This window comes from Cyprinus carpio, chromosome B24 (assembly GCF_018340385.1).
Source record: "Cyprinus carpio isolate SPL01 chromosome B24, ASM1834038v1, whole genome shotgun sequence".
Taxonomy (NCBI): domain Eukaryota; kingdom Metazoa; phylum Chordata; class Actinopteri; order Cypriniformes; family Cyprinidae; genus Cyprinus; species Cyprinus carpio.
This window is the reverse complement of record NC_056620.1, coordinates 8,652,803-8,669,751: the sequence shown is the minus strand read 5'-3', so window position 1 is coordinate 8,669,751 and position 16,949 is coordinate 8,652,803. Positions and strand designations below refer to the sequence as shown.

General features: G+C 35.6%; 1 protein-coding gene across 1 annotated transcript in view; it reads right to left on the bottom strand.

Moving 5' to 3' along the window:
• Positions 1-61: 61 nt before the first annotated feature.
• The window catches only part of asap1b (ArfGAP with SH3 domain, ankyrin repeat and PH domain 1b), a 78,034-nt gene continuing 61,146 nt past the window's right edge, over positions 62-16,949 (bottom strand). The window contains 13 exon segments of the mRNA XM_042751694.1: positions 62-1,501; positions 4,993-5,115; positions 5,216-5,724; positions 6,312-6,370; positions 6,713-6,791; positions 8,053-8,214; positions 9,975-10,200; positions 10,291-10,398; positions 10,576-10,643; positions 11,397-11,512; positions 13,261-13,346; positions 15,159-15,345; positions 15,506-15,588. Of these exon segments, the coding sequence (XP_042607628.1) occupies positions 1,427-1,501; positions 4,993-5,115; positions 5,216-5,724; positions 6,312-6,370; positions 6,713-6,791; positions 8,053-8,214; positions 9,975-10,200; positions 10,291-10,398; positions 10,576-10,643; positions 11,397-11,512; positions 13,261-13,346; positions 15,159-15,345; positions 15,506-15,588 (1,881 nt within the window). The 3' untranslated portion in view covers positions 62-1,426.

The following is a 16,949-nucleotide window of genomic DNA, read 5'->3' as shown; positions in this document are numbered from 1 at the left end:
TTTCTTACTATTTGGTGGGTTGAAACTTGACTAAACTTTGTTTGAAAGATGTGGAGTCTTGTTTAACATGAAGCCATTTTATTGATAATGGAATGGTAAGTGAGGAACATGTTCAGACAGTGGACGCAGTCCTCATCATCTGCAGTCAAAAAGAAACCTGTAACACATTAGACCTCTATTCTTTCACCTTGATGTTGAATACTGGGTAAATGCAGAGAAAGGGGTGACTTTCCTTTTCCAGAGAGGATAACATTTTTAAATCCAACTGTGCTTCCTTTTGAATTAAACTTGATACATGATCATTCAAGTTTTACGGGATGGATCTTGTCTACCAGATGGAATTCTATTGCTGACACAACACAATCTTTTTTTCAAAGTAAATTCAAGACTGACCAAAATCTCACATTAGAACCTACAGTGGTCATAGTTCTTCATTGGGAATTTGAACAGCTAAAGAGGCTGATCTTGAGCTCTAATATGGGGTTACTGGCAGCATGGATAAAGCATAGGTTCCAATTGCGATACAGTACATCTATCACTTAAACATAACATCTAAAAAAAAACAAAGTAAACCACTTCCATATTTCAAAAGTACTTCAAGTATCCAAGACCTCTCAAAACACAATATTAAAGATGACGAAGGGTGACCTTTGTTCATAGAACACTGCTGTATTACAGAGCAGTGTCCTTCAATAAGACTGTAGTAAAAGTACTTTTGTAGATTAAACAAACACTGATATGGAATTACATAGGAACAACCTATGAAAGGACACAGGTAATGGAGTATGCATTGCACAGGTTAATCATTTTTACACTGAGTAGCAAGAACTGGGAATAGCAAACACAAATTAACACATTTCTCTCTCGGACATGCTTTAGTGGTGTATTAGGAAATGTGATGTTAAAACCAACTGAAAACTGATGTTCAGCAAATTATGAGTCCAGTTTTTCCATTAGGAAGAGAAGTTTACTTCTGTATGTCCCTGTTATAGATGGCCACATTAATACTTCAACTTATTTGAACAAAACTGGCCCCAGCTGTAACGTACTGGCAGGTAGAGTACAAGTTCACACATTTACTTTTCAGACCAACACAAGTTTCTACATTTACAGAATCACACACTCATCCTTGTGTGGAACACACACAAACATTTATGTACAATCTTATATACAGAGATTCAGTATCAGTAATAGTGGAGGGAAAGTGCTGGTCTTTTAAGTGGGTGCAGTCTAGCCACTGTGCGGTAGACTATATAAAATGGTATGGGTAACAGCGGTAAAGTTAGACATTTTATTTACACTTTGTCTCTGATGACGGAAAGGTGATAATGTGTTTTTCATTGTGGTGGAAACAACTTGCATTGTTGATTCAGCAGCTAAGTCAGGTGCGTCCCATTGGTGGAGGTGGATGACCGACATTTGCGTGTCAATCAGACAAGATATGAACAAAAGACATGGGAAATACACCTTTCCTCTCTGGCTGCCCCTCAATGTGTCCAATCTGAGGACAAAAAAGAAAGGTTACAATCAGAATGTGGCTATAAATGCAAGTCTAAATCAAGTAAGGATTAACTGATGACAAAGTGATGAATTACTGAAAATGAACGGCAGATTAAATTTCAATAATTCAATGGCATGAAAACAATTCTGCTTTTACCATGGTTAACACACGCACATGTTTTTGTAAGTTTGTCAAGAAAATTTTCAGGTTTTCATCTTTAAAAGGACACTGTTTGCAATCTTGTTTTTATTCCAAGAATGCACAGGGCCTTGCATTTGGGCAATAATAAATAACATACATAATTTATAAATAATTAATAAATAAAAAAAAACAAAAAAAATCAAATTCAATTCCATGCATAGTCAAGGTCAAATGGAGAGAGAGAGAGAGAGAGAGAGAAAGATATATATGATTTGATTTGTTACAAGTAAAAACTGCTCATAAAAAATGCTTAGACCATTTAAAAATGTTAATAACTCAAAATGTTTAGCTTACTATCTTTAAAAAAAAAAATAATAATAATAATTGATTACACTTTACTGTTATTTACAAAGCTTATTATTAAAGTATACACCCATAGACCTATAGAAAAAAGGTTATTAACAATCCTTTTATTTTGTTCTAACATGTAACCTTTTGGAAAGGATCTGGAACAACAAAACTCATCTGATCTCAAGCGAGCGTCTACTAAAGTGACTCACAAATCAGGCAACCAACTGGACCTCATCTACACGCGCTGTTGCTCCATGGACAATACTTTAGTTGCTCCACTGCACACCTCAGGCCACTTCCTCATAACTGCTAACCTCGCACTTACTCCTGAAGCGGCACGCGCTCCACCACAGGTCACCTTTCGACGTAACCTATGCTCACTCTCCATCTTGCCTGTCCTCTATGGTTTCATCCTCACTTCCTTCACTCGCTCAGTTTTCAGCTCTGGACACGAACAGTGCTTCTGACACTCTTTGCTCCACTCTGACCTCTTGCTTGGACAACTTTTCCCCACTGTCATCCAGACCAGCACGCACCACCCCATCTGCCCCCTGGCTGTCTGATGTTCTCTGTGAACATTGCTCTAAACTCAGGGCTGCAGAGAGGAAATGGCATAAATCTAGAAACTCTACTGACCTCAGTGTGTATCAGTCACTCCTCTCTTCCTTCTCTGCAAATGTCTTCACTGCTAAAACATCATAATACCACAACAAAATTAACAACTGTTCTGACTCTCGCACACTTTTCAAAACTTTCTCTTCTCTTCTTAGTCCGCCTTCACCTCCTCCTTCATGGACTCTTACAGCCGACGACTTTGCAGTTTTCTTCACAAATAAGACAAGAACCATCATTGACCAATTCTCCACACTGCAGACGGATGATAACTTCATAACGACTAATACACACTCTCTCTCCTCCTTCTCTCCGATCTCAGAGCTGGACATTTCCAAACTTATCCTGTCCAGTCATCCTACTACTTGTCTACTTGATCCTATTCCCACTCACCTCCTTCAAGCGATTTCTTCTTCAGTAATACCTTCACTTACTCCCATTATCAACACCTCTCTTCACTCTGGTACAGTTCCCTCAGCATTTAAGCAGGCTCGGTTAAGCCCACTGCTTAAGAAACCATCTCTAAATCCAGCACTTCTAGAAAACTACAGTATCCCTTCTTCCATTCATTGAAAAGACACTTGAGCGAGTTGTGTTCAACCACCTCTCTATGTTTCTTGTACAGAACAACCTCCTGGACAGCAACCAATCTGGCTTCAAAAGCGGCCACTCAACTGAGACTGCCCTGCTCTTGGTTAGTGAAGCCCTGCGACTGGCAAGAGCAGCTTCCAAATCCTCGGTTCTCATGTTGCTGGATCTGTCTGCTGCTTTTGACACAGTTAATCACCAGATTCTACTGTCCACCCTCAGAAAGATGGGCATCTCTGGAACCGCACTCTTGTGGTTTAAGTCCTACCTCTCAGATAGATCCTTCAGGGTTGTCTTGGAGCGGTGAAGTTTCTAAGTCACAACTTCTTGCTACTGGGGTTCCTCAAGGCTCAGTACTTGGACCACTTCTCTTCTCCATCTACATGACGTCATTAGGATCTGTCATTCAGAAGCATGGCTTTTCCTATCACTGCTATGCTGATGACACTCAACTCTACTTCTCATTCCAACCAGATGATCTTACGGTAGCTGCTCGCATTGCAGCCTGTCTGAGTGACATATCTAGCTGGATGAATGACCATCACCTTCAGCTCAACCTTACTAAGACAGAACTGCTGGTGGTTCCAGCTAACCCATTGTTACATCACAACTACTCTATACAGCTGGGTTCATCAACCATAACTCCTTCCAGGACAGCCAGAAACCTAGGAGTTGTGATGGATCATCAGTTAAGCTTCACAGACCATATTGCTTCAACGACCCGGTCCTGCAGATTTGCCTTATACAACAATAGGAAGATTAGACCCTTCCTGTCAGAGCAAGCCACCCAACTTCTTGTCCAAGCTCTTGTTCTCTCCAGACTGGACTATTGTAATGCTCTCCTGGCGGGCCTTCCTGCATGTACTATCAAGCCTCTACAACTGATCCAGAATGCAACAGCGAGGGTTGTCTTCAATGAGCCAAAAAAAGCTCAAGTTACTCGTCTCCTCATCAGGTTACACTGGCTACCAGTAGCCGCTCGCATCAAATTCAAGGTACTGATGCTTGCCTACAAGATGACCACTGGCACGGCACCAATATACCTAAACTCACTAAAACTTGCGTTCTGCAAGTGAACGGCTTCTTGTGGTGCCATCCCAAAGAGGACTGTGCCCGGCTGGTGGAATGACCTCCCAATCTCAATTCGAACATCCGAGTCTTTAGTCATTTTCAAAAAACATCTAAAGACTCATCTTTATCGCCAGCACTTGACCAACTAATACGAGCACTTATCTTTTCTATCCTAATTTTGAAAAAAAAAAAACAACCTTGCTACGGGTTCTGTGCTAGACTAACTGAGACTTGTCATGGCACTTGTATACTGTTGTTGTTCTCTCGTTGGTCTGATTGCTTCTATTGTTCTCATTTGTAAGTCGCTTTGAAAAAAAAAAGTCTGCTAAATGATTAAATGTAAATGCAAAACACTGTTTTTGTAATATAATATAATATGCTAGAAAAAGCATTTATTAACAGAATTTTTCCGCAAATTTTTGCAGAAATAATGACAACTTTCTTACAAAAAAAAGCATGCAGGGTGGACCATCAGATGCGTGTGAGAGCTCCATTCATTAATACAGTAGACTCCTGGGCATTTTGTTTCATAATCAAAATGAGGTAATATGTGATATGGAACTGTAATGTGGTCAAAAACTCAACTATTTAACGAGTCATGCACTATTTCAAAGAACATTAATGGAACACGTTAGAATGTCTGTTAATCAGTCAGAATGTAGAAATTTGGATTCTTCAGTCTCATGCTTTGGTGTACATGCTTGAAAATTTGGTGTTTTTACACTTACCCACCACTCCTGATCTTCTTCCCCAGTTACTACAATGACCTCACCCTCAACAAAAGTGAGCTCATCATCATTATCTGCCTGACAATCATAGATAGTCTTCACCCTCCGCATTTTACTCTTTATCTGACAGAAAGCAATACAAATAGTGTAAGATTGTTTGTTGAAAGCAGCTTGTTACATACTTGAATGTATTTTTCCAAAGCTTCGGTGACCAAGTCCTTACCGGATTTATTTTCCTGGGCAATGGTACAGGCGTCCCTTGTGCAGATGCTGGGCTGCCATTGGTGTCTTCGCTAGACTGGACAGGTTGAGGAGAACGTTCAGCTGGTTGGATGATTGTTGGAGCATCTGGTGGTTGGGGCTTGGGAGCCACATCTCCAGGTGGAGGCTTGTGGAGGACCTCAGTGGTTATAGGTTTGGGTGGGGAGATGTCTGTCAGTTGAGGCTTGGGCAGGAGATCTTTCAGCTGAGGTTTAGGGGGTAGATCACCCAACTGGGGTTTAGGGGGAAGGTCAGATAGCTGTGGCTTTGGAGGCAGTTCTCCTGGTTTAGGGGGTAATTCTGAAGGCTGTGGTTTAGGAGGTATATCTCCAGGTTGAGGTCTATCGGCTAACACAACTTTCTGTTGGGTGTCTGAACTCTGCAGAACCTTCTGGAACAGGACAGGTTCAGGAGGCTGGTTGGTTTTGTCCATAGATGGGTGATGGATGGTGTCTATCTTACGCAGGGCAACTATTGAAAAACAAAACAATGCTATTATGTGTTTTTGGACAATTTTTAATATAGTTCTAGACGATTTCAGAAGACTAATATGAAGAAATATTTCCCTCACTAGCATGATATTTGGTCAGGTTTAAGAAAGTAGAAAATAGAAGTAGAAATTGGCAAAAGAAAACATGTCTCTTTTTTTGTGCTGTAAAAAATAGTTTTTGCTGAAATAATTGAAATAAATGTTCTTGCTTGTTGCATCTTTTAATGGAGTTTCTCCTTATTACTGTCATTGTACACTGGGGTTTGTAAGGGTATTTTTTGTGACGTGAAATTTGATTTGTAATTGTTTCTCTTTAAGTTATATATCTAACTGTACTGTAATAGTGGGTTGGAAAAGATAAACTGTGAGCTTTATACAAACGAAATTAAATTAAAATACATATGTGAATACACGTGATTAATCATGAATAACTAAATTAATTACTTTATTTATTTATTTCAATTTTTTGTTACAACCCACCAAATAGTAAGAATATATTTCAATTTATTTCATTTCATCATTCAGACATACCACTGCAACATTCAAAAGCAGAAAGCATGTCACCTACCCTTCTGAGGTAGTTTGGGAAGGACCCGTGGACCAAGTGTGGGCTTTGTGGTGTTGAAACTAGAAATAAAGAACATATGTAAGCCTCAAAGCAATGTCCGATCATATCATATTTACACGCTCTGTAAAACCAGCCATACTGTATAAAATGGAACTGTTTTGCATTCCCAAATACATGATTACAAAGTTACATGGACATATTCAAATGAATCACAAAAGGCAAATTTTCAGTCTAAAGTTTGCTGACCTTTCTAATGCAAATATAGTTCTAAAAATAGTTCAACAGAATCGCTATATAAGCATTGCAAAGGATTTCAACTTGCTTGTGTGAATTTAATTCTGAATCAGTTTTGTTCAGGCTGTTTTATTTGCTACATTGAAACTTAAAGGATGTTGGTTCACCTTTGCTGTTGTGGGATACCCTCAAATCTGTTAGTTACAGGAGACATCTTGTTGACAGGAGGCGGTGTTGAATCACTTCCTGGAATGTTGTACAGTGAACATTATAATGTGAATGTCATAAATTAACTAATTTCTTAAATATATGTATCTGCTTTTAAAAGCCTATAGAGGTGCTAAGATGACATCTGCAGACTTTTTTGAGACTAAATTTTTTTAAAATAGTTTGGGGTCAGTAAGATTATTTAAAGTTTTTAAAATTATTGTAGGCTGCATTTATTTTATCAAAAATACATTAAAGAGTAATAATGTAAAATGTTATTACAATTTAAAATAACTGTTATCTATTTTAATGTTATTAGAATTTTCAATGTCCTTTTTTTTAGTAATGGCATAGCTGAATTTTCAGCAGCCATGGCGCTAGTCATGTATCACATGATCCTTCAGAAATCATTCTGATTTGGTTCTCTGAAAACATTTCTTCTTATTATCAATGTTGAAAATAGTTGTGCTGCCTAATATCTTTGTGAAAAAAAAGAAACAAGAAAAAAATAAATGCAATACTGACCCCAAACTTTTGAACTGTAGTGTACAACCAAAATGCATTTAAGTATACGCAAATGTTTTCCACATAGTAGTTTGTTATATACACATGAAAATCTCCAGGAATTCTTTCTGCAAATGTCACTTTATGGCTTCGTAAATACTCAGTATAGCAAAGCAAACTTTATTATGACTATTGTGCTGCGATACAGCAGAAAGATAACACATCAGCACCAGACCATGCATAATAATGGTCTTATGCATCTTAAATTGTGTGATAATTATTTCAACCAAAAATATAATTTATATAGGTTATATCAACAATAACTCCAAGACCATTATTTTGCCATGGCTTTTTCTTTGTCATTACCCAAAATGGCAAGAAACATGCAAATCTCTGGGGCAGGGTATAATGCAAAGATCAAAAGGTTAGGGATGAGGTCATTAGGCTGAGCCTTTCATTGAAAATATACTGTCCTCTCAATATTGGTTTTCATAGTTAACATGTTCTGGATTTTAACATGTAATGACACCACAGAATGAATGGGATGAAAATGATCTGGTAATATATTATAGAGACTAAACCAAAAGTAAATGCATGAAGCCTGGGGATGGTAAAAACAGGTACTAAGGATTCATTTGAAAAGCAACTAAATTGGTGTTTCCACTGAAAACGTCTTACATTAATGGAAAAATCGAATCTATTCTATGTGGATCTGAGTAAATGAAACCTTGAACAAAAATAAAAACCAGGAACAGTTTGCAATTCAGCCTAGGGTTGTTGACTAAGTATAGCCCACCTTTACTGATTGGGGTGTGTGAGAGAGGGGTGGGGGGGTCGCTTAGCGTGCGTTTGTGTCCAGGGGGAGGGGGCGGGGGGCCTCTTCTTGACAGGGCGGAGCTGCCACTAGCAGGGGTTTGTGCAGCAGGGGTGGAGGGGGGCAGGTTCAACAAGGGAGGGGCTGGAGGGAAAACAAACATAAAACAAGAACATGCAGTGATATCATGGGGAAGAATGGATACTGTCATTTAACATGGGTCTGTGGAAGATACAGGAAGAAGGGTGAAAGGACAGAAAGATAAGTAAATAAAACAGTGTGGGTAACTACTTGGATAAGATGACAATTGCTACTGAAATTGAAGCAAGGCAGGTAAGTGGAAGTGGAGACACTAGATGAAATTGGAGAAGGACATCAAGACACCACAAAAAAGACGAGTAAGATTTATTCTAATTTCAATGAAAGAGTAAATGGAAGAACAATATATTCTACATTACATAATTTAAAAAGACAGTCAATAGCCAATGAAAAGCTCAGTCAGAGACGACCAGGAAAAGGACGAGACACAAGCAAACACAGCAATTTAACAACTTCAGCAAATTCTGCACTTTTGTTGTTACTAAGGAAAGTCAAATCATCTATTTACTAATTATGACGAACTGTAGCAGATTCATCAAGTGAAAAGTAAATGTATTGTATAGTTAGATGTATTGAATCTCATTTGTCTGCTAAACTTTCAAATAAGAAGTGTTTGTGACCATGTAACTAACAAATGTATTTCTAAAGATCATTTCAATTTGTTCTTGAACATTTTCAAATAATCTGAAATGAATTACACTACCATTCAAAAGTCTCTTATGCTCACCAAGGCTACATTTATTTGATCAACAATACAGTAAACAGAATATTGTGAAATATTATTATAACTTAAAATAAGTTTGTTCTATATTAATATATTATAAAATGTAATTTTGCAGCCATTACACCAATCTTCAGTGTCACATGATTCTTCAGAATTCTTTCTAATAATATGCTGATTTGGTGCTCAAGAAACATTTTTGTTAATTTTAAAACAGATGTGCTGCTTAATATTTTTTAAGAAATACATTTTTTTTTTTCAGGATTCTTTAATGAATAGAAAGCTTAAAAGAACAGAATTTACTTAAAATAGACATTTTGTCACATTACAATGTGATGTCTTTATTGTCACTTTTGATAAATTTAATTTGTCCTTGCTATTTAAAAGTATATATTTCTTTTTTAAAAATCTTACTATCCCCAAACCTTTGAATGGTAGTGTACTTTCATTTAAAAACACTGTTCATTGCGATGCAGCAGCATTCAGTTTCAGACACAGCCGTACGATCACAGAATAAGGTCATTAAATAGATTAAATAAGCAGGAGAGGTTTATGCAAATAAAAAAAGATAGTCACTGATGTATGGTCGAGTGCTAGCCAGAGTAGCATAGTGGGAATGAGAGCCAAGGAAAGCCAGAGAAGGAGCTGCAAGAGATTAGAAAAAGAGAAAAATACAGAGCGAGAACAAAGAAAAAGACGGAAAAAGACTGGATGACATTTTCCACAGGTTTGCCTATTAATACTATGACATATAAGAAAGTTAAACCATAAACAAAAGTATCAAATGGAAAAGTAAACCCAGCTAGTGTCTGTGCTAAGCAACAGAAAGCAGATAAAAAACAGATATTTGTTACAGTTTTTGTTTTTAGTTGACTGCACAGGTTTTAGGATGACAAACTGAACTAAAGTTACAGATGCAAAGAACTGCATTAATACATGACTACATCTGAATACATTGACTAAATAGCTTTTATGAATGTAAATAGTATTTATAACATTAATATATTTATTTATGGAAGGGGCAATATTGTTAGAACAAGTTTTATGCTCAAACATTTGATTGGATTCTGGGTTTCTGGGTTACCTTTGCCTGCATTCCTAGGAGGCAGAGGTGGGGCATCTGAGACTGGAGAGGACGGACAGTCGGTAGAAACACTGTACATCTGATTGGAGAGTGCAGTATATGAGAGGCGCTGTTTATCACGCTGGCCAGTGAAACCAGGCAGAAAGAGCTTGTCATGAGGAGACAGACTATAAGAGTGACAGAAACTCTGCGGCCGGGGAGAGCGATCTTTCTTAATGGGACTGGGCTGGGAATGAAAAACAATGAGAAAATCATTCAGTCTGTGAGTCTAGAAAGGTTGGGTATTATAAGAGGGGTTCAAGGGAGAATGTGTTACTTTGTCATCCAGATCATCGTCACTCTCATCAAGCTCCTCCAATCTGAGATTCCATTCATATTCCACATGGACTTTAAGATTAAATTTTCCTGCAGCGGCTTGTACCAGCTAAAATACACGCATACACAAATATGAGTCAGATCTTCAAAAACAACCACATCTTAACACCCTGGGGCCACATCGTTGCTGCCCCCTATTGTTCTTATATCATGATGGACATGTATTCAGAGCTGTTAAAGAGTTTCCAAAGGAAGGATTGTATCATCTGACCCACAAGTTACTCACCGCTTCCTCACACTGGATGATCTTCATCCGTCTGGCCACATCCAGAGCTGTTTCTCCATTCTGATTGGCTGAGACATAAGGACACACGTTAACCAGAAATTATACATATTGTTTACCATGAAACAACATGTTGGTAAAGCATTGGTAAATATACAGTATACTGCTGATATGATAAGCTGACAACTATTATATTTTTATGTTACTGTCAATAAGACATAAAAGGCCAATATTATAATTTTAGACTATTTTGTCTAAATAACACTAAAAATCAAAAAAAAAAAAACTCACTGAAAATCTAAATTTCTTTGTTTTAAATGACATTTCATAGCCAGTGCATTTAATCATCACAACATTATAAATTATAGTATGAAAAATTAATAAACATTTTTAAAAAATGTAAATAATTATTAATAAAAAAAAATACATGTTAAAAACTGGCTGAAAAATAATATAATATATAATTGAATAATAAAAATATGATAAGAATAATACTTAAACTCATATATATATATATATATATATATATATATATATATATATATATATATATATATATATATATATATATATATATATATATCAGAATATCAACTTGCATAATAATCATGCAAGCACTGTATAATTAATTATAGTTTATAAGAATAGTATATGGCCAATTTTATATGTGTGTGTGTGTGTGTGTATACATATATGTAATGATATATTGTGAATGTTTATAAGTACATGTTGTTATATTATTAAGCATAGTATTAAGTAAGATAAGTATATTTGGTAAAAGGTAAAGTAAATCAGGTAAAACCACACATGCATGAGTAACTCACTGATATCAGTAGCTGGTTTGCCTCTCAGCAGTAATTTGAGGCATTCGTGTTTCTCATACAGGCAACAGTAGTGCAGGGCTGTGTTTCCCCTCTCCGTCTGTTTATCCAGATTCCCACTGGAGACAGAGACATACGGAATCAAATTTTCCTTGATCTTCTGACATATAAGAGTTTATTGTACTATTAAAGACGCGTATTAAAACCAACCTGCAGCAATTCTGGCACATGACTATGTATTATGTGGTATTGCTAACATGTTAACAAAATCATCATCTCAAAAGTGCTTTTTAATGCAATTCAAATCTATAATTGAGGCTGACATTAACAAGATTTTCACTCTTAATGAGCCACTTCACACTTCTGAATTTGGGAGAGCGGTGACTAAACAGCACACATGGGGAGAGAGCAAGTGAATGACCCAGTTCTGTTAACCTAGTGGGAATCACCGCAAAGGAAAAAAACAGGTTACACATCTAAACCATTATATCCCTGCTCTCTGAGAACAAATTCATATATTTCTCTGACCCAGTTTGAAGTTCATCATGAACATTTTCTGTAGTGATCACTGCAACACTGTAGGATTCAGGGTCAAAGTTCTGAAAGGATAATGTTATTTTCCACATTTGAACACAAAATATTTTTGCCCAGTATCAGTGTTCATTTGATTCTGCATGGAGATTCTTAATTGGATGTGACAAAAATATTTATGTGTGCTGTCAATGAATATGTGAATGTTCACCTATAAATACACACATAAAGATTACTTTTGATATTATTGTATGTGTCAGGATAGTGCATTACTGCAGTTAAGTTGAAAGGAGCATCTGTGTTCTTAATTGCTTCAGTACCATAAAACACGTAAATGCCCATAATGCAACTGCATAATAAATGTTTCTTGGCCACAAAATCTGCTAATTAGGTTCATGTGACACTGAATACTGGTGTAATGGGGCTAAAAATACAGCTTTGTCATCAGGAATGAATTAGAATAGAATAAGCAATATTGATTCATTATTACTATTTTTACTGTATTTTTTAATCAAATAAATGTACAGTAGTCTTGGTGAACGTACATTTTACCGACCCCAAACTTTAAGTAATATATGAAACTAATATGTTAACATGGAAAAACATCACTTAACATTTTTTATATATATATTCATATCAATATTAATATAATATAATCATAATAACCAACCTTACAACTAAACAGAAATTGTGCAAGCACTGTCTCACCTAACACTAAATTTATCACAGTAAAAATTTTGCCATGGAAAGAACTCGGAGCATGATATCTTTTAAATGTGGAGGGAGGAAGTGGGAATTGGGGAATGGAAAAACTGGAGTGGAGTTAAAGCAGAGTGAGCCATGTTGTCCAAAAAATAAAAATAAAACAATCCCAGCTGTCTGGGTTGGATTTATGCTGTTATATTTCTTTTCAGTCAACCTTTAATGCAAACCTGGATTAGTTTCAGTGTTCCAGTTCTCAGGGAAATCGAATTATGATCATTTACTAGGATGTGAGCCAAGAGTAGTCCTGGCTCAGGCATGACCTGATCTTCAAATACTGTTATGTAACTTTAATTCACACAGCAGAGAGCAAATTGAGCTAAAGTTGAACTTAAATTACTATATTATCTGCATAATAATCCCTTCAAAAGTTCTGGTGCTTGTACATGAACACCTGCCATCCTAAGAAAAAAAAAACATTTAAAACCCATCCTGTTTTTATCATTAAGCTCTTAATGATAATGGAGATGGAACGTAACAAGAGGTGACTGCCTAAAACAAATCCAAAATACTGAAAACTCTGGCCAGGAGTGTGTCCTCCCAGTGTTTGTGGTTATAAACTGATGTTCCATACCTGTTCTGGACAAGGAAGTCGACCAGGTGCAGTGAAGTGTGGTCAGCTGTCTTCACGGCGTAGTGCAATGCAGTCTCTCCTCCTTCCTGTAACACAGAAGCATACATTTTGTTAACCCATTTACTCTCTTAATATCTGTCTCTTGACTTATTGTGTAAAATATGAAGGATAACAAATAAAATAATGAAGAAAATCTATTATTCTATTAAAATCTATTAATCTATTATCAGTGTACTAATTCAATTGTTTTTTAATTACTTTCAACTTATTCAAAACCATTTCAACTAATATCAACTTAGAATTTATTTACTCTTTCACTGCCACTGATGAGTTATCTCGTCATTTAGAAGACAACGCTTCCCCGCCAAAGACAAGTTTTTACAGCTTTTCATGTTTTCACTGTTATACACTCGGGGGCGCTATTACACATCTTCTGAACGAGTACAAAACCTCCCGAACAAAAAAACACACGTGAACAGGACGGAAAAACTAGCAATCTCTTATGTAAACAGATGCATATTATTAATAATGTGATCATCAGCAATAGACAGCCTATAAATGAAAACTGCATAATGTTATGGAGTAAAATGATGATCCAGGAAGTGGTATGTGTCTGTGCAAGCTTTGGAGGTTTTGATGGAAGCGATTTACTGGATTTATGCTTTGATAATCGTACTGAATATTATCCAGATGTGATTTTTTTCACCTTTTTGCTCAAAATTATAAATTTTTATGAAACCTACCTATATTCAAGTGTGCAAAAGAATACTTTAAACTAGAATAAAACAGATTATTTTGTTTAAAAGTAAAGGCTTTGATCTGTATTTTGGTGTATTGCATATTCAAATGTTCATACAGCAAAATATACTGTAGGCTATCAATTTTTAGAGAAAATCATCAAAATCACTGGCAGTGGCTGGCAACTTGTTTCAAAAATACTGGTGGGGTATTTGGAGAGTTAAAATGCATTAAAAAGAGAAAGAGAAAGTAAAAAAAGATCTGTTTATAAAATAAACTAAATTTTTCTTCTTATTAATTATTTTTTAACAGCCCTCCTTAAAAATACTTATACAAAAAGACCACAAAAATATTTATATTTTTATAGCAGGACATAGCTTTTTAATAATAATAATATTATTATTATTAATAATAAATGTTTTTGAGTGGCAAACTGGCATATTAGATTGATTTCTGAAGGATTATGTGACAAAGACGTGTAATAAAATAGAAAACAGTTATGTGAAAATCTTATAATATTTTACAATTTTACTGTTTTTATTGCATTTTTGATCAAATACCATAAATGCAGAGTTTTTTTAGTAATGTAAAATAGCAACATCAATTGTGTTATGTAATGTTGATGAAGATCCACTATAATATCTGGCTAATAGTGTCTCTGACATGGCCATTGTCACTGCTTCATGTTTGAGGATTCAACAAAAGATAACCTAAAGTCAGCTCATGCTCGGGCCAGAGGCTACATCATAAAAAGTGAAACTGAGATCATTTTAGATGTTTTTGCGACTGCACCCACTCAGAAGCAGCTGTTTATCTCTGAGACGGTGGCAGCATTACCAAAGTCATTAGAACGAAAACTGGGAGAAGATCAAGGCAGAGGATTCAAGTCACGTTCAGCATGTCTGCTTTCTGATGTTCACCTGACCTCAAAATCTGTGCTCAAAGACTCTGATGTGCAAGGATCACTCATCCATCATGTCATGTGATAGTTAGGGTGTATACACTCTGCACTTGTGGACCTACTATCTCCTCCTAGAATGCTCAGTATGTTTGCTTTCAGGAACCACTTATTTTTTTTTAATGAAAAAAGAAATGGTGAATGAAAAAGTGAGCCTCTTTTCCCACTGTCCTAGTTACTACAACTTCATGCTGTCACTCACCTGTCCTCCTTCAGGTAGTGGTTCCATAAGCTCTACCCCCTCAGCATACACCTGGATGAGAGCTAGTAGGTCATGTGACCTGATGGCTTCAAATAGCTCACTCATCTTGGCTGCTGCCGAGCTGCAGGTTTTTCTTGCGAACTTATGATCTACATACTTAGCATTGATAAACTCCTTACGGACAGTCCTAAGATCGAATTAAAAGACGGAAATAAAACAGGGATTTCAAATTAATATCCAAAACATTAAAAATGTGCAAGCACAGGGAATCAGGAAGACTTTTTAATACACTGGAAAATTTAAATACAATATGATCATTAATTTTTACATTTGCCATGCATACTTACATGTCACTAGCAGGAGTGGGTTTAGGAGAGGGGCAAGGAAGATTTCCCTCCATTATTTAAAAAAAAAAAATATTAAAAAAAAACTAAACAAGCCAAAAGCAAAGAATAGAATAAAACTAAATAAATTACACATAAATTATAATATATCTAAAGCTTAAAAATATGATTAAATAAATTAATAATCATTAAATATCTAGACACCCATGGTTCCAACGAACTGACCTCAAATTTTCTATATGAAATGTTTTTATTACTATACTAAAGTGTTTGGCCAAAGTCTATTTTTTTGTGTTGCATTTTAAGCTTGGCCTGTTTACATTTGCATCGGAGCATGCATCGACATAAACGATACAATGCATTGATTTAAAAGAGTGTGCATCATATACAAGTTGGCACTGTATTGCAATGCATCGTTTTAACATATTTGCATTGGTAAAAACTGATTTATTTATATTTAATTATTAGTAGAAGCACAATACTTTTATTATTTAGAATGTGCCCAATAATTTGTGACCTATATTTTATATGTAGAATGATTTCTCCTCTCTAAACTGTTTGTCCAAGAGCATTCTCTCATCACCACTGTTATGTGAATATGACATATCACCACACTACGGAGAGAGAGGCGTGTCCTGAGAGTCACACAGAATATAGATTAACATGGCAGAAGTAGAGCTGCATCTTCCTCCAAATAATTATAATGAACCAAAGAAATAAAAGCATACTATTTGTACCATACTGAATTGCATAGCATCATATTTTTTCCATTGCATCATATTGCATTGATTCGCATTGTGTTGAATCGAAACAAAATCTGATTGCACTGCATCATGATGGGGTAATTCATATCGCATTGCATCGGTAGCTGCTTCATATGTTTTTTTAACGTATCGTATCTTTGGCTATGCATTGAGATGCATATCGCATCAGCCTCAATTATGGAGATGCACAACCCCTAATACTTGAATACATATCATATTGATATATTTACACTTGGTTATGATGCTTCTTGCATGGCAAAACAATTAAACCATTGAAATAAAAATAATGTTATTAATAATTATATACTATAATAGCTTTTTTAAAGAACATTTTGAATGAACAATTTTTTTTGTCACATTTAGTAATTAAGTAATCTGTGTTATAATTATTTCGTTAGTTTTAATTTATATTTATTTCAGTGCTAGAGTTTATTTTCCAGTAAGTAATTTACGGCTTTAAATTAAATTTGCCCAGCCAATTTTTCTAATTTTCATTTAGCAATGTTTTTTCATCTAAAATTTTATTTTAGTTTAATTTCAATTCACAAAAATGTTTTGGTTGATGATAAAAGGATATTCCTATGAGTCTTGCACATACAAATTTAATTTGACTAAATTTACTAAAAATTTTGATACATTTTAATGTAATAAGGACGAAGAAACATACGGCTGAATTTTAGCTT